Consider the following 26,677-nt stretch of genomic DNA (forward strand, 5'->3'; position numbering starts at 1 on the left):
AAGGCACAGCAGTGAGCTATGAGTGGTGAGTGAGTCGGGTCATAGGGTCACGTGTCAGTAAGGACATGTGAGGCCGTGCTGGACTGAGGGTGGACGATGAAGAGTGCTCATTTTCCCTTATCCTGGGTAACTAGGGAGAATGCAAAATGAGCAAAGTCATTTTAAATGTGTTTGCTTTCCATTTAGCTTCTAAATAAAATGGAGAGTTTAAGTGTGAGAAGAGCAGAGCAGAACAGAGATCCCCTTTGAGCCCTCAGTCCGCTGAGGGACTCGTAAGCCCAGCATCAAGCTGCTAAACGCCAGACTGTTCAGAAAAGGTGGTGGACCCCAAACTTACAACCCCTAACTGACAGCTTCACCTGGTGCTGTCCACAGTCCTAGTAAGAAAGCAAAAGAGGTTGAAGGGAAGTAAGTAAGGAAACCAATAAAGTCCCAAGGTCTGCTTTTAAACAGCTTTAAAGAGCCTGCCTATATCTGCCGCAGACACTGTCGTTTGAGTGATCCAGGCAGAAATGGAGTATGCTGGGGTGGCCAACAAAATCTAAGAACATAGAGTAAAAAGACAATGCAGATTATGTAACATGTAATTACAGTTAGGTTTAACAAATGTGAACTTCAAGTGGTGTATTTTTCCAATGCTGAAAAGCAAGGCCTTAAAATTCCATTATCTTAAGATGGTTTTAAATGGTTACTTTAAATGTGATTATTTCCTAAACCACACAAGAGTAAAATAGAGCATTTATTGATGGAATAACAAAAGTGCTTTTCTTAAATATTCTTCAAAATACATTTGTACAACTTACAATAATATATCCAAAATAACTGTATATACAAAACATTGCCTAGTTTTAATGTATGTGCTTTTTTCCCCAAAAATTACAAAGTAACTTTTTAATTTTTTGGCAAAGTTCAACCTTAACAGAGGTGACAATTTTAAAGGTTGGTTTAAGAAAATAGAACCTGAGGGAAATTGACACGCAAGAGTCAATGACAAGCAAGAGATTTGGAGGAGTATTTTTAGTTTGTTAAATAAAAATGTTTTTTTAGAGTGATACTTCTCACATTACAAAAATAAACCAAAATGAAAAGGTCACTGTAAAATGATGGAAAAAGGATCTGTAGACTTGCTCTTAGTATTTCAAAAAGCCAACAATGCATGTCAAAAAATGAATGCAAGATCACAACAGTCTTGTATTTACTTTGTATTTGGAGAAGGTAGTGAAATAAGTGGCCACATTGTTTTCTTTTAATTGCTATTAATATGGTTGATCTGATTGGCTCTTCGATGAATTTCATCCAAGAAGTTCTCCAGTTGTTCTATTAGCATTCGTTTTTTAAACCTGTATAAAAAAAATAAGTAATAGTACTCTCAATTTCTTTTTAAACAAATAGTTATGTATCAGTATAATTTTTTTTTTAAAGAGAGAAAATGAGTTGGGAAGATTTTTTGAAGTGAAATTAAAGTGAAAGATTAACTTTATGATATACAAAATCTCTTGGAAGACTGGCAAATTATGTCATCAGTACAGTATTATATAGTTTGTTCCTAAAACAAATAATCTAGGCCTAGGTACAATGGAAAAGAAGTTATTCCTTCCACAACCAAAAAGAAAAAGATGGGGAAAACCCCTAATAAATACAAGGGTTATAAATAGTCCAGCAAAATCTGGTCCCCCAAAGCCATGACTCCAATAGCTTCTTATACTCTCTGAAAGTTGAATGTTAAAAGGAATGTGAACAAAATATGAATATAATCCCCCACAAAATGGAAGGAGAAATGAAAGCTGGGCAATCACATTTAAAACCATGGTGTTCTACTATTGCTATCTGAAAACTAGCAAATCAAAGATAATTAGACATCTGTAGTACAGGATAAAGCAAACAGTTAAAGTTCAAGTGGCAAGTCTTTTAATTTTTCCGTAATAAATACAGTAGACTAAAACTGCATTTGTCTATGTTAGTAGTAATTCTGCTGATGCATTTTAGAATATCCAAAAACACTGCCCAATCTATACCTACTTCCTCTCTCTTTGTAAACTAATGTGACTAGCTACCATATTACACAACTCTCTGAAAGATGGCAGAAAGGAGGGCAGGCCCCAGGAACACAGCTAAATCCATGATGAAGTTTGAGCTGACAGAATGTTGTTACATAAAGAGCAGGACAGGTGAAAAACTCTAAATAAATATGAAAAGTTATATAGCCTTATCTTGAAACCTCAAAGTGGCCTATCCTCTAGTCACTCATTAAAAAAAGAAATTAACTTTTTTCTTAAACAAACAAACAAAACCTTTATGTGTATGTAGCATGGACAAAACTGGGGGACTAAATAAAGGGTGGGTATTTTGGAAGGTCACATTAGATAAACCCTAAGATCTTAAAAGTACTAAAATTTTTAAAGTATTGAAGGAAAAATAGAAAACCCTTTTTTACTCACTAAACTCATACAACTATGCTTTCCAGTTAATTGCATTTTGTAGTTACCATTTATAATCTCGATCCACATTCCTTGTACTAAAGTGCATAATCCTGGGCTACTGAAGAGCAATCAGAATAAGGCCCATTTGTCCAGCTCTGGTTCCCTTAATTACATTCCCACAAACAAGTGAACTGCATTTAAATATCGCCTTTCAAGGTTACTTCTAATCACTAATTAATATTAACTGTAGTTCAAATATACAAAGGAGAAAAATTAAAGACTATAAAATATAAAGACACCAAAAAGCCACAGAGTAGAATAAATGAGAATTAGCAAGTATCTGTAATTTGTAGGGAGAAAAGGCCCATGATTTCTGAAGAATTTGTGACTATTTTTTAAGTGAAATTCTTTCAATAAAATAAAAAGAGAAGTACTTATATACACACGGGTGTGTCATATTCATGCATAACAAATATAAAATAGATCCCATTAAAATATTAAATCTATAAACTAGGGACTTATTTCATTGTATCATAATGTACAACAGATCATTTACCTTGATGCTTCTTTAATGACATTTTGTAAAAATATTAGTCTTGTTTGTAAACTGCCTTGCACATGCTTCAGTAAAGTGAAGATTCTTTCATATTCTTAAAACAAGAGAAGCAAAAAGAAAAATTAAATGGCTTTACTTTACACTTATTCAGTATTTTTCTACTGCAGTCTACTATAGCAAGATATCTTAAGAAAACCAAAAAATAGTCTATGTAAAATTTTCACTGCTCATTAGAGATTTTATAATACATACATTTCATCGTACATCAACAAAGATAAAATAACTTATCACACATTGCTTAAAAGTTCTCATTAAGGTATCAAACATAAAGCTCTGAAGGATGAGTAAATCGCTTTTTGGTAGTGCCACTGAGAAATAAGCAGTGGGTTTTACAAAAATCTATCCCTATGGACTTAAATTCTAAATTACCGCTAACCTGCGGCAGAGGGTATAAAATAGAGGAAAGAAAGACAAACAATACAGGTTAAGAGTGCTATTTCAGTTTCAAGTTTGCACATAAAACTCTGCCAAGGACTATAAGCTCGTCAACAGCAGGGACTGAGTCTTACCCACTTCTGGACCACACATGGGTCACTGTACCATCACAGCGGGTGATCTGTCAACATCTGAATGGATGCCAATATTGAAATTTTATCTCACAAAGTTCTTTTGTATTCATGTAATAGATAGCTTTTATAATTTTAGTTTTTTGACCCAAACATATCCCTGATTATAGTTTAAATCTTAAAAGTTAAGATGGTGGGTAGGTACTATGCCGAGAACGTTACAAATATAAAGTCATTTAAATATTCACTACATCTTTGGGGGTTTGTAGTTACATTAAAATTCCAGTTGCTGGTTGGAATAATTCTCAAGACTCTGGGGTCCCGTCATAGCAGGAGCCCCATGTAGCTCATCTGTGCGCTCTTCCTCTACTCTCAGCCCTCCTGCTCACCACACCTAGCAGAGCACGCTGGACACAGCACATATTCAGGTGCTTGTCAGCTGAATAAGGAATCAAATCATATAAGTTCATATGTTGTTCAAGACTGATCTAGAATCAGGGCTATGCTTTTAGTTAATTTGACTTTTTTTTCTTTTTTGAGCACACATAGAAATAAAATCTGGTGTTTGTCTGCAATTATACATACTTCTTCCTGGCTTTCGGATCTCTTTCATTATTTGTGCTTTTAGTTCAGTGTTGACCTCTTCATGGCTTCTGCAATGCATCAATTTCTTTCCTTTGTTTAGTGAAGATGCTGGTATATTCTCCTCAGGACATTGTTCTTTATCTCTTGGCTCCTCATGATTTTCTAAAAATCCACCAACAGCGAGGTCATTGGTTCCTAAATGATCATGACCAAGAGCCTCTGTGTGATTGGTTGGTCGTTCCAGTAAACTGGCTGGAGATGTTGAAAATTCAGTATCCATAGCATTTGGTGTAGTATCTGATGAAAGCTGGTCTGCAACATGATTTTCAATCACATCATCTATTGTCGAATCATTAGTGGCTTCTGAAACTAGAAACAAAAATAAGGGAAAAAATGATGAGAGCCAATTTCAAAACACACAGTAAAGAAACAATTTATAGCAAATCACACCTGATCTCCTTGACTGATGCAAATTAACAAATAATGTGATATGGCTCTTAAGCTTTGACAAATATATGCATGGAGCATATGTGAATGTGAATTTCAACATGAAACATTCATAGTATTTACAAAATCTGTAAAATTTTTGCCCTTAGTGGGGGAAAAAGCCAGTTTCTAACAACTTTTAGTTCTCTGCTTTATTCTATGGCAATTTTGTTGAGTAATTTAATGCTTTAGGGGAATATTTATCATCAAGATTATCATGGTTATCTTTTCCTTAGAGAGCCTTAGTTTACTCCAACCCACCTCTGCCTTATAAAGTTATCATTTAGAAGCAAAAGTGAACACAGGGAGTTTAAATGGATCAACTTTCTGCAACAACATGCCACCTAACAGGTCGTTCCCCAGAGCCCCCTTTTCTTTTAACCGTCCATCTCGTCTTCATTACTTGAGCAGTGCAGAACAGCCAGTGCCCCTCTTTCAGCTCACTAGACCACTACGCTTAAAAAACTTGCAAGCTTCCCACTTAATACTAGATTATTAAACTTGCTCCCCCACAGAAGCAGCTGAATTCTAAAGTCCCTGATTGCTCACCACACCAGGACACCAGCTGAATTCATCTCTCCTTCCCTCATTCTCATTTACTGTCCAAAATGTAAACTCATCCCTGCAAGTCCCCCGAACTTCTGACCCCCTACTAAGTCCTATCCCTATGGTCCGCAAACTTTACTGAACGTTCACTACGGCAACTCCCACTTTAACTGAAGCCAAACTCACCTGCAAAGAACTTGCTCTCCTTTTCAACCTGAAGTACAAACTACTTTCTCGCACACACTCTCCACGGACTTAACATAAGGATGTGGAGTCACTGATTCCTCCCCTTTCCAGTGCCACCTCAGGATCATTTCTCCACGCCCGCCTATAAAAACTCTTGTTCTTCTGAGATTTCACTATGCTACTCCACCCATCCTCTCTCCTCAGCACTATCTTTACTGCTCTCCGGGGCACACCTGTGGTCACGGGGGTCTCTGGCACCCGGTTCACAGATTTCCTCCCACCCCATGTCCCTGAGGACGTTATTCTGAGTCCTTACCACTCCAAGGGTGGTCTGTGGACAAGCAGCACTAGTACCATCAGACAGCTTGCTAGAAATGGTCATCTTAAGCCCAACCCAAACAATGAATTAGAATTTGTGGCTTACCTTGACCTGCCCATCCCTGCCCATCCTGTGATTCACATACACGTTAAAGTTTGAGAAATTTTGTAGTATGTGACATCCATGTCTAAGGAGATCACCTGCCAAGAACCTGGCCTTCCAACTCCTCAGTTTCTCATCTGCAGAGTACTTTTCTACCCACATGTTTGCTTCTCAAGCCAAACACAGATCCAGGGATGGAGGCGCATGACCTCATTTTTGCAGTATTCCTGCTGTTGCTCTTGAACTCAGCCAGACTTTCACTCCAGCAATTCCTCCACTTTCTCCCTCATATTTGTCACATCCCTTCTAGATTTCCACTTTCATATCTATCCAACTTATATCCCATAATGTATCACTTTTTACCAATGTCCTAAATTCTCATTCTGTTGTCATCCCATGACACTTACCAGGCAAAACCCCGCATTTTATGACGCCGTCTGTCTGCTTGCTCCAGCCTTACACGTGGAATGATGAGCAAGCACTACTGGAGAAACAGGAGCCAGCTCTGCAGAGTGGTCACCACCCCTGCCTGTCCTTGGAACTCAGCACTGCCTAGCAATCTTAGCACAACCTCTCCTCCCTCTCCCACAAAAAATATCACTCGAACCTTTGCCACTCTTAACCATCTCTGACTTTCCCATTCTCTCCTTCCTCTCAGCGGTATACATCTCCTCCCACTTCCCAGAGAAAAGAAAAACAAAGCTGCAGAATGGAACTCTTTACTTCCTACCATTAAACTTTCACCCACCACACCCACTCTGCTTTAATGGAAGCATTCTTCACTTGGGCTCTGGACCCTTCCCTTCTGCCTTCATAGTGACTCTGTAACCGTGCTTTCTCTTACCTGCATTTTCAACCTCTCCCTCCCAATTGGCTCCATCACGCCAGCAAACATATTCAACTCTGTCATCTTAAAGACCTACAGAACAGTTCCAATCCTCTCAAAAGATCTGTTTAAGAAATATCTGAGCCACCAACCACTTAATTCTCTTTCCATTTAGCTTCCATAACACTAAATTCTTCCCTATTTTTTCCTCTATTTCTTGGATCCTTCCTTCTCAATCTCCTTTTCTAAACCTTATTTCTCCTCTTTACTTTGGTACTTTCAAAGTTCCTTTCTAGGCTTTTTCTTCTGTTTCCCTTGGTGTGATTTAATTCACCCCATGGGGGTTAAGGGTGCCTTCCATACCTACCCTCTCTGGCCCAGTCTTCTTCTCCTGAGTTCCAAACTCAACTTTCCATCTTCTAATTTAGGATTTCCAATCTAATCGGCATTACTAAACTAAACTCATTCCGCATCTCTTCTTCCACTCCACCCCTGACACACTCAAATACACACACTCAACTCCTCCCTTGCCCTGACTCCAACATCACCAAGTCCTCCGTTGATATGTCCAAGTATTTCTCAAATACATTTGCCTCTCAGAACCCCAGTGCCAAGTCACACCAATAGCTCTTCCCCGTGTTTCCTAACTGGTTTCTGAACATCCATAACAATTATTTAATAACAGCAAATACTCAGTCACTGTCCACAATCTCTAATTACCTTATGTATTTTGTCTGTGAAACGTTTAATTTTCTTTGATTTAGGGTCCAAATCAGGCCTGTACATTGCAACTGATTTATGTCTTTTAACTACCTTTTAATCTATAAAATCTTTCTGTATGTCTCTTGTTTCTATCCATTTTTTCCCCCTGAAAAACACACAAACACACCAGATTCCTTGTCCTATACAGTTTTCCACAATCTGGATTTTGCTAACTATATCCCTGAATTGCTGTTTAACATGTTTCTCTGTCCCTTTTATTTCCTAAAAATTGGTAGTCAGATACAGAAGCTTGATCAGACTGATGTTCAATATATTTTTTTTTGGCAAGACTACTTCAAAAGTACTATTGTGTAATTCCAACAGGAGGTATTATTTTATTTGATTTCTCTCCAGTTTGAGATGTTATTAGCCACGAACGAGTACTACCCTTATAATTAAAGAATCCATTAACTCATTAAGGGTTCTCTACATCAATTCTCACTCTTCCCTAGTAATATTCTATACAGTAAGGTCAGCCTGATCTTTATAAAATGCTAATCAGATTAGATCACTATTGCTTTAAAACTTTTCAATGGATTCTCACTGTCCTTAGAATGAAGTCTAGAATCTTTACAATGGCTTCCAAGGCTCTCTCTGATCGAGTCTCTTCATGTGTATCATTCATTCTCACCTTACCTTATTCCCAACAACCCTTCTATATTAGAATTCTGTTAGTTCCCTTAATGCCCTTCTCTTTACTGAATGCCTCTGCACATACTCTTCTCAGACCACTACTGCAGCAAAGGCAAATGCACAGCTTTAGTTAACTCATTCCCATTCATCTCTCAAGTGTTAGCTTAAACATAACTTCCTCAGTAAGTGCCTTGATCCCACAGACTAAGTTAAATCCTCTGGCCAAAAGCTTCCACGATATACCTGACTTCCCTTTTGTAACATTCATCACACTTCCAATGAAATGTTCAATGACTCTCTTTCCTCACTCATTATAAATGAAGGCAGAGGTCACTACTGCCTTATTCACTGCTATACTTCAGTGCCTAGCACTGTCTAACATATGCAGGGGAGAGGGTATAGCTCAGTGGTAGAAGTGCCTAGCATGCACGAGGTCCTGGGTTCAACCCCCAACACCGCCATTAAAAAAATCAGTCAGTAATTAAGTAAATAAATAAACCTAATTACCGCCCTTCCAAAAAACTTTCCTTAAAAAATTAAATAAAATAGCATATGCATTTAATAATTAACAGTTGTTGAATTAAATTGAAATTGAAAACCATTTTTCTGTGGGTATTCATAATGCCCTCTCTTTGAAAATTGCTACTTTGAAATACTCAAGATTTGCAAATGATATTTTAGGATTGTGATAGCCAATAAGCATAATGAATATATGAACTGTTCATTCATTAGAAAGTTACAAAAATGATTACATGCTAATTTAGAACAAATACCTTTTTTAGATACTGCTGGATTTTATCAATTTTTTTCTAAAATATATGACAAAAATCTCTTCCATGAAGAACCAAAAAGCAGCAAATAATATTTAAAGAAAAACTCTTACTTTTATGAAGAGGAAGGGGTTTAATAAGATCTGGCTGTGCTTGAGTCATAGGTACAGGTGGTCCTTTTCCTCCAATATGATTGTTCACAACTGGATTCTGTTGTCTGCCTCTTAGCAGTGGAGACATACAGCGACGTCTTTTAGGGATGCCTTGCATATTTGGTTCTCCAGGTCGTTTATGTTTATTTTGAGGTCCAGCCACAAATTCATCTGCCTCATCTATCATCATACCCTGCAATAAAAAAGAATTTCCCTGGCTTTACATAGTTTTTAAAATGGCACAACTACTTCCAATTCCCTTTAAAATAATTATATTTTAACTATGTTGACATTTATTAGATATTCTACCAAGAAATAGTTTCAGCTTACTTTAGTTAAATTAAGAACTGTTAAATCCCCACTGCCTAGCACAAATAAATTATGTAATGGAACATTTCAAATTTACCTTCTTATCCAGCTTAAAGGGGTTGCCAAAGGTATGCAACCTTCGAGGCTGATCAGGATCAAGTTCTCTTAGCGGAGAAGGTACTTGCTTGAGGTATTCCTGGTAGTTCCCCATTTGTGCTATAGGAACACTGTGCACTTGATCTTTCAAACAGAACAGAGGAACAACAAAAGTTAACCTCACTAAAGCTACTCTCCAATAACATCTTCTTACATATGAACACTACCTGGTGTTATTCTAGGCAATCTTTCCTTACCACATATTCTAAATTAGTTTGTTGCCATATTGTGACATAAAGTCTTGAGATATTTTTAACATAAAATTTTAAATAATTGATTTTATTTTCTAAACAAAAAAAAAATTGCAGTTAACTTTGGTGTAAAGAATAAGTAATATGTATAACCTTTCCATGGAAAGAAATGTCTCTTTCACTCTATCCCAAATAAGCAGAATTTAATTATAGTGGAATTTACAAAAAAAGAGGTAACACATAGATTACCCTTTTTACATAAAGCTATAGTTGAAATGCTTACATCAATCAGAGTTGGCAAAGGGTTAAACTCTCATCTCACTTTTTTGTAGTAGGTGCCATGGATATGAAGGAAATACCAGAATATGACACATACTGGCCATCCAGAGTTAAACTATCATACTAGTATATCACAAGAAAAGGAATTTTTATGTTTGTGTTGCTATCTATGCTTGAATGTATGAAGAAAGCCAAAAAGGAAGCTGAACTGTTAACAAAGGTTGTTACCTCTAGGGAATAGAATTTGGGGTAACAGTGATGATAGGAAGAAATGTAGAGAATGAGGAATTACTCACTTTTTACTTCATTCAATGAGAATATAATACTACTGTAATAATTCTTTAAAAGTTACATTACCATACTAAGCTTTTTCAATACAAAGAAAGAAATTTACTAAAGGAATACCATATTAAAACCATGATCTAACCTTCATCCTGTCCTTTAAGAAATCGGCGGGTGCTCTTCAGAAGATTAGATCTCATTCTTGTTAAGTGATCCAAAAGATTCCGTCTTGGTATGTCATATGCATTTCTAAATGTCTGTGGCTTCAAATCCTATTTAAAAAGAATCAAAGACAAATTTTACTTTCAGACACAGAATTAAAAGAGACTAAAATCTCCAGTCTGCAGCATAGCTTTAGAAATAAGATATGTAAGTTAAACTATTATATATAAAACAGATAAGCAACAAGGATTTACTGTATAGCACAGGGAACTAAATTTAGTATCTTGTAATAACCTGTAATGGAAAATAATCTGAAACAAATATATATACCTGAATCACTTGGCTGTACAGCTGAAACTAATATAATATTATAAATCAACTGTACTTCAATAAAAACATAAAAAAGAATAATTTGGGGAAAGAAGATATAAAAATTAAACAATTAGCTTAAAAAAAAGGATAAAGAGGTATGATACAATCTTAATGTATTGTTTTAAGAACCAAAAGGTAAAAAATTGGTAGTGAGGCGCAACCAAATAATCTCAAATTCACATCTGTCCAAGATTTTATTATATATTCTAACTAAAAGAAGTAAATACCTTAGAAAATGATATCTAAATTTTAAATATGAAGGTTTTAAAAAAAAAGCTTTGATGTGTAATTTATCTACCATAAAACTACCCATTTTATGTACACAGTTTGACGAGTGGTAGTAAATGTATACACCTGCGAAACCATCACTACGATCCAGTTTTAGAAAATACCTTCATCATCCCAGAAATTTCCTTGTGCCCATTTGTAGTCAATCCCTGTTCCTATCCCCAAACAACCACTAATCTGCTTTCTGTCTCTCTACATTTCCATTCTATAAATGGAATCTTGCAATATGTAATCTTTTCTATCCGGCCTCTTCCACTGAATATTTTTTTGAGATTCATCCATGTTGTTCATGTATCTATCAGAAGTCTACTCCTTTTTACTGTAGAGCAGTTTTGCATAACATGGGTATACCATCTTTATCCATTCAGCAGCTGATCAACACTTGGACTGCTTTCAGTTTTGGGCTATTACAAATAATGCTACTCTGAATCTGTATACCAAGCCTTTATATACCCACATATATATTTTCATTTATCTCAGTAGATATCTACAAGTAGACCTGCTGGCTATATAGCAATATTTACCTTTCTTAAGAAACAGCATACTATTTTCTATCAACAATATGAGAATTCCAGTTGTTTTACATCCTTATCAAAACTTTGTACTTTTCAGTCTTAAATTTTAGCCAGTCTAGTGGGTGTGAAGTGGGATCTCATTATGGTTTTAATTTGCTTTTCTCCAAGGGCTAATAAGGTTGAACATCTTTTCATGTGCCTATTTGAGTTAGCATATCTTACTTGGTGAGGTGTCAGTCAAATACTTTGTCCATTTTTATTGGACGTTTGTCTTTTTATTATTGAGTTCTACGAGTTCTTTATATATTTTGATATAAGTTCTTTATTCGATGTATGTTTTCCTCCCAGGCTGTAGCTTGCCTGTTCATTCTTCAAAGTTTCTTCTGAAGATAAAAATTTTAATTTTAATGAAGTTCAACTTATCAAGTTTGTGTGTGTGTGTGCATTTTGTGTTATATTTTAGAACTCTTTGTTGACCCATGATCCAATGGAATAAAGATATTCTCCTGTTTTCCTGTAGAAGTTTACAGCTTTAGTTCTTATATTTATGACCATGAACACTTAAAGTAATGTGAGGTTAGGGTCAAGTTCATTATTCTGAATATGGATATCCAATTGTTCCCAAGCTATTTATCGAAAAAAATTGTCTCCTTCCTGACTGAATTATTTTGACACCTCTGTTAAAAATTAATTTGACTCTACGTGTGAGGGCCTACTTGTAGACTCTGTTCTTTCTACTGATCTATATGTTTATCCTTATGCCAGCAACACGTGTTGATCAATGTAACTTTACAGTAACTTTTAAAATTAGATGATATAAGGCTTTTAACTTTATTCTTTTCCAAAATGATTTTAAGTATTTTAGAACTTTTACACTTCCATATAAATTTTAGAATCAGCTTGTCTGTGCCTACAAAAAGACTAATAGGATGAAGAGCTTTTTAATGAGTATTCACAAAGCATTTTAGGATCATACTGTGCACCCAATGTTAGCAGTGTTAAGTATTAAACTACAGTGAACTAACTCTACCATAAGTTATGTAATCTTAGGCAATTTCTAGGACTGTTTTCTCTTATCTATAAAATGATTTATTCTTTGTTAGATGTATTCAACAATATAACAGAGTATAACTAGAGCAGTACTAAATTCATATAACCATTACCTTATTGAGCAAAGCAACTTGGAACCCAGTGTATTCTTTCATATTAAGGTCTAGCAGTCTGTGAGGAACATCCTCTGAAATTCCCTGGAGCAGTTGTTGAAAATCTTTCCTATAAGCCATTGATAAACCATGTGATCGGCTTCGGACTTTAATTCCAGTTTCCTGTACTACTTTTTTGCCTACAGAACCGATGACTCGATCAGATTCTATTTTGGCCTAAAGTAAAAATAAACAAAAGTTGTCTTTATATAATCTAAAGTAGTAAATTAAATACTAACAGTTTTGGTCTTCTACAAATTATTTATTATATTTAAAAAGTACATAAACTAAAGTAAGTAAACTAAACATAGTTTAAATAATAATTTCTTATGATTTTAAATCATCACAATTCTAAAGTTTTGGAGCAAGGCACACAAACACAACTTCAATTTATTTTACTTATTAATCACTACACTTAAACCATGATATGTAAAAAAAAAAAAAAAACCATGATATGTAAATGCACCCTAAATGAAAATAAATATTCCTAAATTTAGAAGTGATATAAAATTAGGAAAAAAAAATCAATATTTAAAGACACTATTACTAGCACATAACTAAATGTTCATAGATATGGCAAATAGTGATGGAGTTTTTCACTGGAAAGCAAATAGCAATATTTCAACCCTTTCCCACCTACATTTCAATTAGCAGTTAAAGGAGAGATGGCAGAAGTACAGGAAAAATTGTTTTATACTTTAGTAACTTGGCAGTCAAAATGTATACTATGTGACTACTATAGTATCTATTAATGTGATTTACATCCAAAATGACAAAATTCAGTATTTTCAAACATTTCAAAAGAAACTCCCATTCTGAAAGAAAAAAAACTGTAGGTTTTAAAACATAAAGAAAAAGAAACTGATTTTTTGCTCTAAGAAAAATAACTTTCTAACATAAATTTCCCAAAAGAAAATATAAAGAATATTCAGGTACAGGAAGAGTAGGACAATATTAATAAAGCCATTTTCACACACTAGCAATTATTATTTGAAATCAACATTTCAAAACATAGTACACCATGTACCTGAGACAGAATTATGTTAATATGATATACATGGTTTTAAAATGTATTAATGCAATGAATTCTATTAGAACCATCAAGAACTAACACCTGGGCTATTAACCATCACAGCCAAAACCATTCAAAATATTTAATTTGGCTCTATTTCTTCACAGTACCTGTTGACTCAACTTTTTGAGGTATGAAATGACACTGTAACTAAGTCCATATTCCATACTGTCTGCTATTAGGTTAGGTGCTCCCATCATTCTAACGGCTTTCTTCAAAGGCTACAGGGAAAAAGAAAACACCATTCAATCTTAAGCTTGTCAGAAATTCATAGCTACATGTAGTGTCAATTTTGAGAATTTCACCCACCAAAATGTCTCCTTTTCTTATATAAGAGTCACATAGTCAGATCTGTATTTCAGTAAACTGTCTGTCAGTGAAAGGCAGTTTGAAATACTAAATAAGGATTAGAATCTATAATAACAACAACCAGAGCAAGAAATGGTGAAGTCCTGGACTTCTTAGTATCACTAGAGACACTAAGTTTGGAAAAAATGGGCAGGAGACACATTGCAGAAGTAGAATTGATGGAAGTTGGGTAGTCAGTGAAAAGGAGTCAAGGAAAATAGAGGATTTCTACCTTGGGTAACTGGAAGGGTTGGGGCTCAACCCCTCATTAGCTTTATGACCTCTCTGCTGCCTTAAGTGTCTCATTTGTAAAATAATAATAGTAGTAACTACATAGGGCTGTCATGGGATTAAATGAATTAATGTATGTAGCACATCTGGCACACAGTAAGTATTCAGTAGGTATTCATCATTACTACTATCATTAGCTGAGCTGAAAGAAAAAATGAAAACAAGCTCTAGAGGAAAAATGAGGAGGCAAAGATAAGTGTAATATTTACTGTGGAAGTGGTACAGTGAAATAATTTTCAATTGTAAGGAGAGGCAAATTAAGAACCACTTTGTGTAATGAAAAATATCACTAGCAGGATTGTCAAGCATACATAAATGAGACAAGTCAGAAAAAGGATGATAACCATTCACTGACATATTAGAAAACGTATAAGAGCCCTCATGTCAAACTGGAATCAAACCCCAGATCTGACATTTAATATCCATGTAGCTTTGGCTAAGTCCTCTGGGCTACTATGAAACGTATGAATCAAACATGTAACAGTTCATATTCAAGTGTTTCTTTTTTTCCTCTCTCTTACATAGCAGGCACAATGTGCTAGATACACACAACTTCTCTCTTATAATTAAAATATATGATTTTCACAGCTCAAGAAATTAATGTCCTTATTAGAGACCATTTAGATAGATTAACTACAGTCAAATGCTGTAATATTCCTGCAGTAAAAGCAGAAGCAATGTTTTCAAGTGCTTTTAGTGTAGATCTTTTTGTTAAGATGTTACTTTTCATAAAATAAATAATGTATCTAATAATATATGCATTATTGGTCTTATCTATTATGATATACTAGGTTTCAAATAATCAGAAAACCTGTAGTGCTAAAAATAAAAGGTTCTATGAGAATGTATGTTTATCTACCTAAAAACATGTTTCTGGAGATTTAGGAAATAATGCAAACACAAACCTTTTTTTGTACCCTTAAAGAAAAGTAATTATAAAATTGCAATGTAAAAAGGTAGTATAACTAATATACATAAAACAGATAAATAACAAGTTTATACTGTATAGCACAGGGAACCATATTCACTATCTTGCAGTAGCCCATGGTGAAGAAGCATATGAAAACGAATGTATGTATGTTCCTATGTGACTGAAGTATTGTGCTGTACACCAGAAATTGACATAACATTGTAAACTGTACTTCAATAAAAAAAATTTTTTTAATAACATGAAATAAAAAAATTAAAAGGTAGTACAACAATTGAGGTTAAAAGCCTAAATTCTAAACCCAGGCTGCCTGGGACTGAATTCCTGTCTCCCATATATCAGCTATGTAGCCTTGGACAAATTATGTAATCTTTTAGTGTCTTTGTTTCCTCATCTGTGAAATAAGAACAGTGATTTCTGCCTCATAGGGTTACTATATAAATTAAATGAGGTTAATACATGTCAAGTGCTTAGGATAGTACCAGGCCTGGGTAAGCATTATACATGTTCTCATATTCATCATCATCATTATTCTGCAAATCACTGTAACATTTCTTTTCTATTACATCTATACGGATCATTTGTACACTCAATTTTCATGACATTTATTCTGTAACAGCAATAAATAAAAGTTTTAACACCTACAGTAAACTATAAGCATAATGTAATATTTTCTAATAAGTTCTATTTTAAACAATAATATTCTTACCCCAAGATAGTACGGAGGCATTGTCTTCAAATAACTTTCAAATGACTGTCTCCATTTCAATGTTGGTTTTGCTTTATGTACTTTAAACAAGTCATCTATAAATGTATAATGTGAACAAACTATCAACATTCACTGTTTTCATACATGAAAATCAAGTCAAATAAGTTTCATTTTTAAAGTCTGCTTTCTTATTTATGCAAGAGAGAGGAACATCAGATGTATGTTTTTAACAAAATTAAAAATGGTAAAAATTTTGGTTCTGGCATTTTTGGGTAGTAATACCACTTTAAAAATGAAAAGGTGCCAATTCTGGTCTAAAATTACATGTAATAATAAAAAGGGAGAGTCAGAAAATACGTAAGTAATATCTAGACATGAAACAGATTTGAAGACAGAAACAAAGTATGCATGGTGTTTTCTATAAAATATACCTACTAATATTTTGACTATAACTTTTAAATCTGATGGGTTCCATGAAGGGAAAGATGTCTTCTCCAAAGTACCCCCTCAAAAAATTACAGCCAAATTGTCCCCAGAAACCAACTTTAGGCTTATCATGTAATTTTAGAACAAATTCATTCATTTTTTTAAAATTGCCAAATGAAAATTATAAATTCCTACAAAGAAAACATACTCAAGATCTTATAAATATGAATTGCTTCTACAAAATATCTAATTATTTACCAAATACAAACTGCATCACCAATTCTAACTATGTAAGAAATCTAACTTGAAAAAGCTTAGAATTTTTCATTTAGAAATTTAAAATATAGTATCTTCAATAGTTTGTAGAATCAAAAATGGTTTGACATTGACCTTCTATTTATCAGAAATATGTACAGTTTGCTATAAAATCTTAAGACAGCTGCAATACTTTAGAGTAATGAAAAAAAAAGAAACTTCACTTATTTCCAGAAAGACAAGAAAAAAGAAAGAGATGTTTCCTAAATTTGTTTTTAGGAAAATCTGTATGTATGCTAAGCCACAGAGAATGTGACAAGAATGAGACTTACCTAAAAGGGGAAGAAGGACTGGGTAATTATAAGGCATCACAAATAAATTGACACAATTCAGTGCTGTACTGGCTTTCAAGTAACCAAAGGGGTGGCCAAGTTCACTATATTTTGCACTATTGCTCACATATACCTGTTAAAAAGAAGTAGTTAAAAGTTCATATTTAATAACCTTTACAGAATGTTACATAAATCATTGATTTAACTTTTTAATAAACATCAAATTAAAATTTTAAATCATTACAGATGTTTAGCTCACCTGCCAACATGTTTGAGGAGATTTCCTTTCCAGGATAAATTGAGTCAGAGGTGAAGGTTCCAACTCATATTTGTCAAAAGGCAATTTGTCAATAACCATCGGTTCACAGTCTGTACAGGAAAACTTCACTACAGGATGAGATGTACGAGGTGGCTAGAGGGGAAAGTCTTATTATTACTCTTCATGTAAAGAACCAGAAACAAACTCCTTTTCAGTATTCCTCACTACCAAAGTTTACTTAGTTCCTCAGTTCTGCTAGTGAGAGTTTAATTTACTACTGAAAGCACCAGTTAGCTGAAAGAAAATACTTAAACATGTAATGCTTAAATTATATAATATTCACAAGAAAAAGACAAAGCACTTCAAAATTTATACAGAATAAATATAATGATCTTTGTTGATCTTAAAATCCAATTTATCAGACGTTAAATGCAAAATTTTAGAATTAAGTAAGTACTCATTAATTTTTATGTCCAAGAAACAACTAATGTATAGGAACCTTCCAAAGTTCTCAACTGTAGCAATTTAATTACTTTAGTATAAAGTAGTGGCTTCCAAACGGATCACAATCATTGATTAGTAAATTTTTAAAATACACTTATAAATTACTTGTAAATTATTAATTTATAGGTACATAATGATATATACCAAATTAATATGAATAAACAAAAAAGTAAACATAAGCAAAAGCTGTGTTTTCCTTCCCTATTCCAATAGACTGTTTCCCCTGTGGTATACACACTCTACTTTGGAGACCCTGCTCTAGAGGTACAAAAATCACAGTACTTTAAAGGGAAAACAAAGCATGTACTCTATTTCCCACCTTAACAGTCTCCTTCCTAAAACTCTCACCAAGCGAAGATGGTGAAGGAAATATGAGCTACGGGGAAATAATGTGAAATGTCACAGCTATAATGGACTCTTTATAGCCTCAGTTACTACCTGTATACACTGGTGGCTCCCAAATCTACTGCGCGGAGACTAGATCTCTCTCATTTCTCTTATGTATCCAACTGCCAACAGGACATAACCTGAATTTCTATAGGTCTCTCAGATGTACTATTACTAAATTCATTATTTCTCCCCCCAAACCACAAAACCTGTTCTAAAAACCTAGATACTATTCTTAATATCACCTCCTTATCCTCCATATTTAACTGGCACAAAGACTTAGATAAAATGATACCACAAATCCTAAGCCACTTAGAACACATAAACATGGCAGGTGTTCAGTATTTAGTCCGTGGCCTCTGTCAACACTAAATTCTCATCTCTCTAAAAGTTCATCTTCTATTTCTTACCACTCTAATTCATGCCTTCATCATTTCTCAGACTAGATTAGTACAACTGCTTATTTTAAATTAGTCTCCCTAATTTAGTCAGTCCCCTCCAATCAATCCCATGGTCATGAAATATAATCATGTAATTTTCCTATCTCGAATTATTGGGTAAAAGTAGCAGCCAATCACCTAAAAATAGGGCCAGGCTCTTTTAATATTGTATACAAAGAACCTTTGACGATCTGGTCCCTATCTGTCTTTTAACTACCACCCTGTGCTCCAGCCATACCAAACTACCTGCAGTTGCCCAAACAGAATATCATCTTTCATGCCCCCGTGTTTCACGTTATCCCTGGATGCTTTGTTATTTTCTCCCTTGCATATTGCAGATGAAGTAAGTTTTGACGTCTGAACTGGCAAATACCAACCTCTAAGACTTCTTCCCCAACACACACTCTCACCCTGTACACCATACACATAGCAGGCAGTCAGGCACCACCTCCTCGGGGCTCTGTCTGCCGCTCTATTACAGTTAGCTCTCTGCACTCCATTACATTTATATGGCTGACCTTCCTATTGAATGGAAAGGTTCCAGAGGGTAAGTACAATGTTTTACGCATCTTGTGCTCCTGTGCCTAGCATGTACCTGACACAGTTTATTGAACTGGTCTATAAAACTCAATACAATTTTTGGATGAAAACATTGAGATCTAAGAAGAAAGGGGGAGTAGGGAGAGGGGGAATCCTCTAGAACAATTTGGCAAAGAAAAATTTTTATTTATTATTTCATTTAATCCTCAAAACAATCCTATCAGATAGGAGTTATTATCTCCATTTAACAAATGGGAAATTGGGGCTTAGAGAAAATAATTAACTAAAGACACATGGCTGATAACTGGTAGAGCCATGATTCCAATTTAGAACCAATTTCTAATAAATCATATTTAATTTCAGTATTAATACTTCTATATGAAATACTATTATTTATAAAAATTTCATTTCCCTTCTAAGATTCTTCAGTTACTAAATTTTGCTAGTTCTCCCCAATATTATCTCTTTTTTATGATTCTCTCTTCGGTCATCTTAATTCAAACTCATCTTTCTTTCATGAACCATAGTAATAGCCCTCAAGGTAACCTGCTTCCATCTTTCAATTCATCTCCTTCTAATTTTGCTGCATATAACCACCAGATTAATTTTCCTAAAGCAGCACTCTGTTAAAAATGTCTTCAGTTCTATGAACTCCACTGAGAAAAACTCAAATTCTCTAACTTTCCATTTAAAGTCATGAGCAATTCGGTTTATTTAATAGTGCTCCCAATGTCCTACAAATATACTATGACCCACCTATTCTCAGCTATTTTCTACTCCTCTAAAGACACATTGTTCTTTTTCACTTCCATTCTTTTTTCTCATACTGTTTCCTCTTCCAACTGAAATCCTACCTAGATTTCAAATTCCTCTATAGCATGTAACAATTTGTAATAGCCCATTAGAGTAACATTAACAGATAATGCTTGTGATGTTGGTTTTTGATTTCTTCCTATTAGGACTTAATAAGTACCATATGTACTACTGAGGTGCTAATACATACACAACAGAATGAATAATCAACAGTATAATATTTCATTCCAATATCTGTTCTATAAGAGTTTTGAAAGGGCTCCAGAAGACAAAGTAAAATGACCAAGGAAATTGAGAGCTTCTCTAAGGTCAGACTGAAAAAACTATGATGGTTCAATCAGAAAAAAAAAAAAAGAAATAGAGAAGATACCTCACTAAAATTTATAAAAACTTAACTTCATGTACTAACTTCATTAAATCCCTAATGAATAAAGGAAATGTCACTTTATAGACCTTGTATAGAATAGAAGTAAAAATTATTCTGAATAGTTGATATAGGTTTAAAGTATAAAAGTTTTCAAAAACAGTTCAGTTTAATCCACAAATGATAGCTGCAGGAAACATTATTAAAGACTGCTTAATGATCTTTGAAATACAATTCTAATCTTCTAAGGGAAACATCAAAAGGACCATTGTCATGCTCTCCCACAAATTATCCCATGATATCTTCAGATACTAGAAAAAAACACTAATCAGAAAAACACTGTATTAACAAGATTGAATGGATATTTCTATAAATTTACTCTATTATTTTAAGGCCCATATAGTGGATACTGATAATTCACCATGATCATTCAATAAGCCTCCCTGTTTCTTAAAAATTCATGTAAACAAGACCAGAAAAATCTTTTCCACCCTAAACTTCCAGACAGAAAACACTGAATATAACTAAAACTATACAAATCAACACAAATTTTCAAGACTAAGTCCAAAAAGATTGCAAGCAAATCATCAGAACTATTTTCTAAGCCTTCATTTAAATTCTAGATTATGTCCTAGAGACAAATCCTCATATTAACATTGTTTAGAATTCAAAGAGAAACTCTTGTTATATATCTATGATTCTGTAACCAGATACCAGTAATTAAAAAAAAAAAAAAAGCATAGTATTAGATTCTAAAGGAAACAGATGTCTCTTTTTTATTACTTTATAGTGAACAACACAGTATAATAAAGCAAATAATAGCTTATCATAGCCCTTCAAACATCAGATTCCTATAAATTAGCCTTTAACTTTAACTGATAATGGTACTTAAAACTAGTATGAAAAGCAGTTAATGGTTACTATTACAAAGTCACAGTCTCTCTGGTACTTACTAGTGTTGGAGAATTCTGATCTGGCCAAAAAGATTCTGGAACAGGCCAATGACCTATAGGAACCCCAGTTTTAGGATTTGGTCTGACATATATGAGTTTGTGACAGCTATGCCAAGGCTGAGATCCAAAAGGCCTTGATATATCTGGCTGCCCATCTACAGAAAAGAAAGTATATATTGTTAAGAGAAAAAAACATAAAAAGCTAAATTATACCCATTAGTACTTAGTAAAAACGCCCTAATACTTGTTCAATTCTGGATTTCCTTATTTCTCTTAAATGTAGAATGCTATCATGACTAAGACAACATTTAGATTAGAATTCACTAGAGTAAAATCACCAAATTGCAACTATGATTTCAACAGCTGAAAGGAGGTCCCACATCACCCTTTGCTTGCCCAATCAGAATATGTAAAAAATACTTTATGACAAATTATTGTTTAATGAATAATGTGTCTTCCCCACCAGATAAGGGGAAACATCCAATTTCTTCATCATCATGCTTGGCTTAGTAAATACTAGGTAAATACTGCTAAATGAGTATTTCTTTAAAATCATTTTAACTAAAGCCTAATAACAAAAATAAAAATAAAAGCTTAATATGCAAATCTAGATGTGAAGCATCAACCTTTAATTTAAAACAATTGTAGCAAAATAGCAACTCTTCTCCAACAGTTCAGTAAATACTTACTTGGTGCCTACTCTAAGTGAAGCCCTACAATAATATAAAAATAAATACATCCCATGTCTACACAATTTAATTTTTTAAGTTTGTTTTTTTAAACCAATAAATTTATAGCATTACAATTTATATAATCTTACCATCTCCTGCTCCTTCCCTATGATCCCCTCTGAGGGTACCATTTTCTCATCTCTATGACCTTTCTTTTCTCTCAATTACCCACTCTAGTGGATCACCTTCACCAAGTGTCATTAACAACTTTCTGATTCTTGTCATAAGCTATGCTGTACAATGCAGAGGGTCCGGAAGTAAGCTGCCCACTGATTCTAGTGAAACTTCTTACACTCTTTGGCTAATATAAATAGTTCACAATTATAGAATATTAGAATAAAGCCAGGTGGAGCTTAGCTAGAGTTAAAAGGATCAAGCTGAATGGCAAAGGATGGTTTCTCATTTTTGGAACCACATCAACCATTTGATTCTGACCAGTTTGATCCTTAGAAAAAATGTAGCCAAGGAATTAAATTAACATCTAGGGTAGAACATTCTTGTGAATTAAGGGACGTGGAAGAAGCACATATACTGGAGAGAGTCAACATTATGATACTAAAAAGGAAATATGCTAATCTGTAAATGCTTAAAAAGGTTTTGGGCTCATAAACTTCAGGCTATGAACAACCAACATAAAAAGGTGATGCTGCTAAACTACTATCATACTACCTTGACCTTCCTATTTAATCTTCCCTCTTTACCAATAGCCATTTTGTCATCTTAATAATTTGGCCTTATCAATGTTAAGGCCAAATCATAGTAATTTTTCAGTACTAGTTGAATACTAGATAGAGCAAGTTTAAAATATCTGTAAGAGATGTAAAATAATACCTTCTACAGGGGAAGGATCTGGTCCTGCTTTTTCAAAGTTAATTACTACCCCACTTTGCACTTTCTGCACCAAGGACTCCAGACACTGATTAAGCATTCTTGGAGAACATACAGAGTACGAGCGGCCTGAAATAAAAAGAATAAAGTGAACTAGTTAGTTGCAGAAATTCCTACTTTTAGCAAGAAAGAACCATAGTGAGGTTTTTGACTGATTAACAAAGTTCAATGGTAAAGTTTGACTTTTTCATTATCTGATGGAATGATGAAACAAAAACAGTGATTTTCAATTAACAGTTCCATTTTGTGAAAGTATGTACACTTTTTCTTCTAATTATAGGTATATAAAAAATAGAAATCCTGAGCTGAACAAAACATGATGAAAAAAATCACTATGTATATATATTATATAAAATGTGATTTTTAAATACATATAAATATAAAAACCTATCTCCAACTGTTATCTAATACAATTTATCTTCAATATACATACACCACAGCTGGTAACTAATCCCCAAAAAACTTTCTGCTTAACGGAAGTATTACTAAGATTAATGCTAAGGACACAGTAGATACTCAATAATTATTTAACTGGTCTGCTGGCAGTTACTGCATATTTTAAGTATTTGCACTTTAATACACAGATAGTAGCAAGTGCTTTTCTGAGATTCATTTGGCTTACATACTTGGAAATTACCTATCTTAAGTGAATTTCCTGCTTGTATATCTTAACCTATAAAATGTTTGGTTCAGAAACATTAAAATGTTAATGATTAAGAAAAAGTACCAATGAAAAGATTTCCTAAACAGGGTTTTTCAATAAATTTAGACCTGTGCTGTCTCATACTGTAGCTACTGGCTATATATGGCTACTGAGAACTTGAAACATTGCTAGTCAAAACTGATATATACAGTAACTGTAAAATATACACCTGATTTTGTAGACTTAATATGAAAATAAAGTAAAATACCTCAATTGTTTTTAAATATCAATTTAATGTTGAAATATTTTGTATAAATTTTTAAATAAATATTACTGACATTAATTTTACTTACTTCTTTTTAATGTGACTATGAAATTTATAATTACATATGTAACATATCACATTTCTATTATGTGTGATCAAAACCAGTGCTGAAAACCATGACAACTAAAATTCAGTCTTTAATCAAACATCTTACAATGTTATTTGCAATAAGCTCAAATGGAAAAATGCTACTCCTTTACAAATTCAACAAATTAGTTCCAAACATACTATTATTATATGTGACATATCAAATTACTCATATCAATTTACACTTAACATGTGATTTGCTGAAGGTTACTCAGAAAAGAGAACATGAGGCATGTGATTCAAATCCTCAGAGTCAGCTTTACTTAGAAAAACAAGTATCATATAACAAACAGCTTACCTGTATATGACAATAAGAGTCATAATCATAAAAACACCTGTCAATTGCTAAGTGTTTATGTACTGGCACCATTCTAATCACTTCATTACATTAATTTATCTAAGCCGAGCAACAACCCTATGGGTTACTTTCTCCATTTTATAAATGAGAAACTAAAACCCGGAGAGGTTAACTAATTTATCCAAGTTAGTACAGTTGTGCAGCCATGATTCAAACCCTTACAGGGTATTAGAAACTTAATCTGGATATACCTTGTTTCCTGAAAATCACGATTTTAATTTAAAATCAATATTTAAAACAGAATGTCTATATGGAATTACACTATTTAAAAGAACTGGCAAATTAAAATATTTTTTCCAAGTCAATTTAAACATATACATAAAACAATACATAAAAAAGCCGACCATCTTAACACACAAGGTATTTAGAAGATTATATGAAGATTGTATTTTGAAGATTGTATCAGTATCTTATTTCATGATAATTCAGCGTATTCCCAAGATGTCATTAAAATACAAGTTTTTGGGGGGAGGATATAGCTCAAATGGTAGAGTGCATGCTTAGCATGCACAAGGTCATGGGTTCAATCCCCAGTACCTCCACTGAAAAAACCAAATAAATAAATAAACCTAATTACCTCCCCCTACAAACAAACAAGAAAAAACAAAAAACAACTAAACAAAAAAAAAGTTTTAAAAAAAGTTTTTAAGTATAAAATTGTGACAATCCTCTTATTTCCCCTAACCTGCGTCATCAACTAATTGATTAGGAAAATATAAGTAAGTTAGTATGAAACAAAATTACTAACAGAGACATTTCGTGAAAATTAGAGGAAAAGTGAATAAACTTGAGGTACTTAGAAAATAATAAAAAATCCATTAATTCTTTTGAAAGTTAAAACAAAATTTGCCATCTTTAAAAAGTGAACCTATTAACCTATGTCATGTTTCTCTTATTCTTTAGGTCAAAACTCACCCCTTGGAATGTATGACACTTTGTATTGAAGCATAAATAGTTTTGGGGATCACTAATTGTATTTGTGAGAAAAAGCACACACGTTCGAGTCAAGAAGCTGGCTCATTTGTGGTTATGTAGGGTTCACAAAAAAAATCTAAATATAGTGAGTCTGAAGGCAGTAAAGTGGGGGAAAAGACTTTCCCACAAAGTATACTAGATTAGCATTTTAGTAAAATGGAGAAGAGACAAAAGGAACATGTCTAAATTGGGCAACAGTCCTTACAGAGGCTAAGAAAGTTAAATTTATTTAATCTAGAAAAGTCTTACAATTTTATAAAATGCTTTTTATCCTCAATACTTCCACCAACATGTCCACTAGGCATTTTAAAATTTGCTATCATCCCTGCACCTCCCCCCAAATCTGCTGTTCCCCAGAGTACCCATCTCAGTGCCATTTACCTCCAATTGTCCAGGCCAATTGAATCAGAGGAATCAAGGATGATTTCCCCTAGTTTCCATCAGCCTTAGTTCTCCTTTGCATCAGCCCTCTTGTCACCTCCAAACCCAGCACTTTAGATTAAAGTGCTATCATCTCTTACCAGTCTCCCCACTTATATTCTCCCACTCTACAGCCTATTCTTATCTAGCAACTGAAGTGATCTTTCAGAAACAGAGATCAGATGTCACCTCCTATGAAAAGCCCTCCAAAGGCTTCTCATCACACTTGGGGAAAAAAAAAAATTTACTGTGGCCTAAAAGGCTATTCAATATTTGGCCCTTGCCTCTCTCTCTAAACCAACCTATTATTCTCTACTTCTCCCTACATAAGCTTTCAGCCAGTTTGCTCCCAAAATGTAGAGCCTCTACCTAGGTCTTTGTATGGTTTACTCCATCATTCAGATCTCTGCTTAAATGCTAACTAGACTTACTGTTGTGATCATTTCACAATATGTAAAAATATCGAATCATTATGTTGTACACGTAGAACTAAAATAATGTTGTATATGTGAATTATATTTTTTTTAAAAAGAGGGTTGAGGAACATGCTGTAGCAATAATTTTAGAGGGATTATAAGATACAACCAGGGCCGATGTAATCCCTATTCAAACATGTGACTTTAAACATCAAGGTTAAAGATATGCAAATATAATTTATAAAAGAGTAATTGTTGTCTTACCTACTTCTTTAGACAAGGAGTATAATAATCTTCAAGGATGCAATATTTACATTGATTTAAACTAGAGTAAGCATATGCTTTAGGTTTATGGTTTTTAAAAAAGTCACCTCCTCAGAAGCCTTCTTGGAATACTCACTCTCTGCCTCAGGTTGCTCTCTGCATCCTTACCCTATTTTTTTCTTTATAGTAACTAGCGCTCCCCAAAATATTATTTATTCATTTTACATGATCTTATCAGTCACAAAGTCCAAAAATGTAAGCTTTCTGTCTATTGTTCCTGCTGT

General features: G+C 33.9%; 1 protein-coding gene across 6 annotated transcripts in view; it reads right to left on the reverse strand.

Moving 5' to 3' along the window:
• Positions 1 to 726: 726 nt before the first annotated feature.
• Positions 727 to 26,677, reverse strand: part of INTS6 (integrator complex subunit 6) — an 82,324-nt gene continuing 56,373 nt past the window's right edge. For all 6 annotated transcript variants that reach the window (XM_032496203.1, XM_032496207.1, XM_032496208.1 and 3 more), the window contains 13 exons: positions 22,849 to 22,974; positions 21,287 to 21,441; positions 17,286 to 17,438; positions 17,027 to 17,159; positions 16,014 to 16,108; positions 13,848 to 13,958; positions 12,627 to 12,842; positions 10,272 to 10,398; positions 9,316 to 9,458; positions 8,871 to 9,102; positions 4,128 to 4,496; positions 2,977 to 3,070; positions 727 to 1,340 (listed from right to left, as the gene is read on the reverse strand). In XM_032496203.1, the coding sequence (XP_032352094.1) occupies positions 1,247 to 1,340; positions 2,977 to 3,070; positions 4,128 to 4,496; positions 8,871 to 9,102; positions 9,316 to 9,458; positions 10,272 to 10,398; positions 12,627 to 12,842; positions 13,848 to 13,958; positions 16,014 to 16,108; positions 17,027 to 17,159; positions 17,286 to 17,438; positions 21,287 to 21,441; positions 22,849 to 22,974 (2,048 nt within the window). In that variant the 3' untranslated portion in view covers positions 727 to 1,246. The remainder of the gene's footprint in view (positions 1,341 to 2,976; positions 3,071 to 4,127; positions 4,497 to 8,870; positions 9,103 to 9,315; positions 9,459 to 10,271; positions 10,399 to 12,626; positions 12,843 to 13,847; positions 13,959 to 16,013; positions 16,109 to 17,026; positions 17,160 to 17,285; positions 17,439 to 21,286; positions 21,442 to 22,848; positions 22,975 to 26,677) is intronic.

This window comes from Camelus ferus, chromosome 14, assembly GCF_009834535.1.
Source record: "Camelus ferus isolate YT-003-E chromosome 14, BCGSAC_Cfer_1.0, whole genome shotgun sequence".
Lineage (NCBI taxonomy): Eukaryota > Metazoa > Chordata > Mammalia > Artiodactyla > Camelidae > Camelus > Camelus ferus.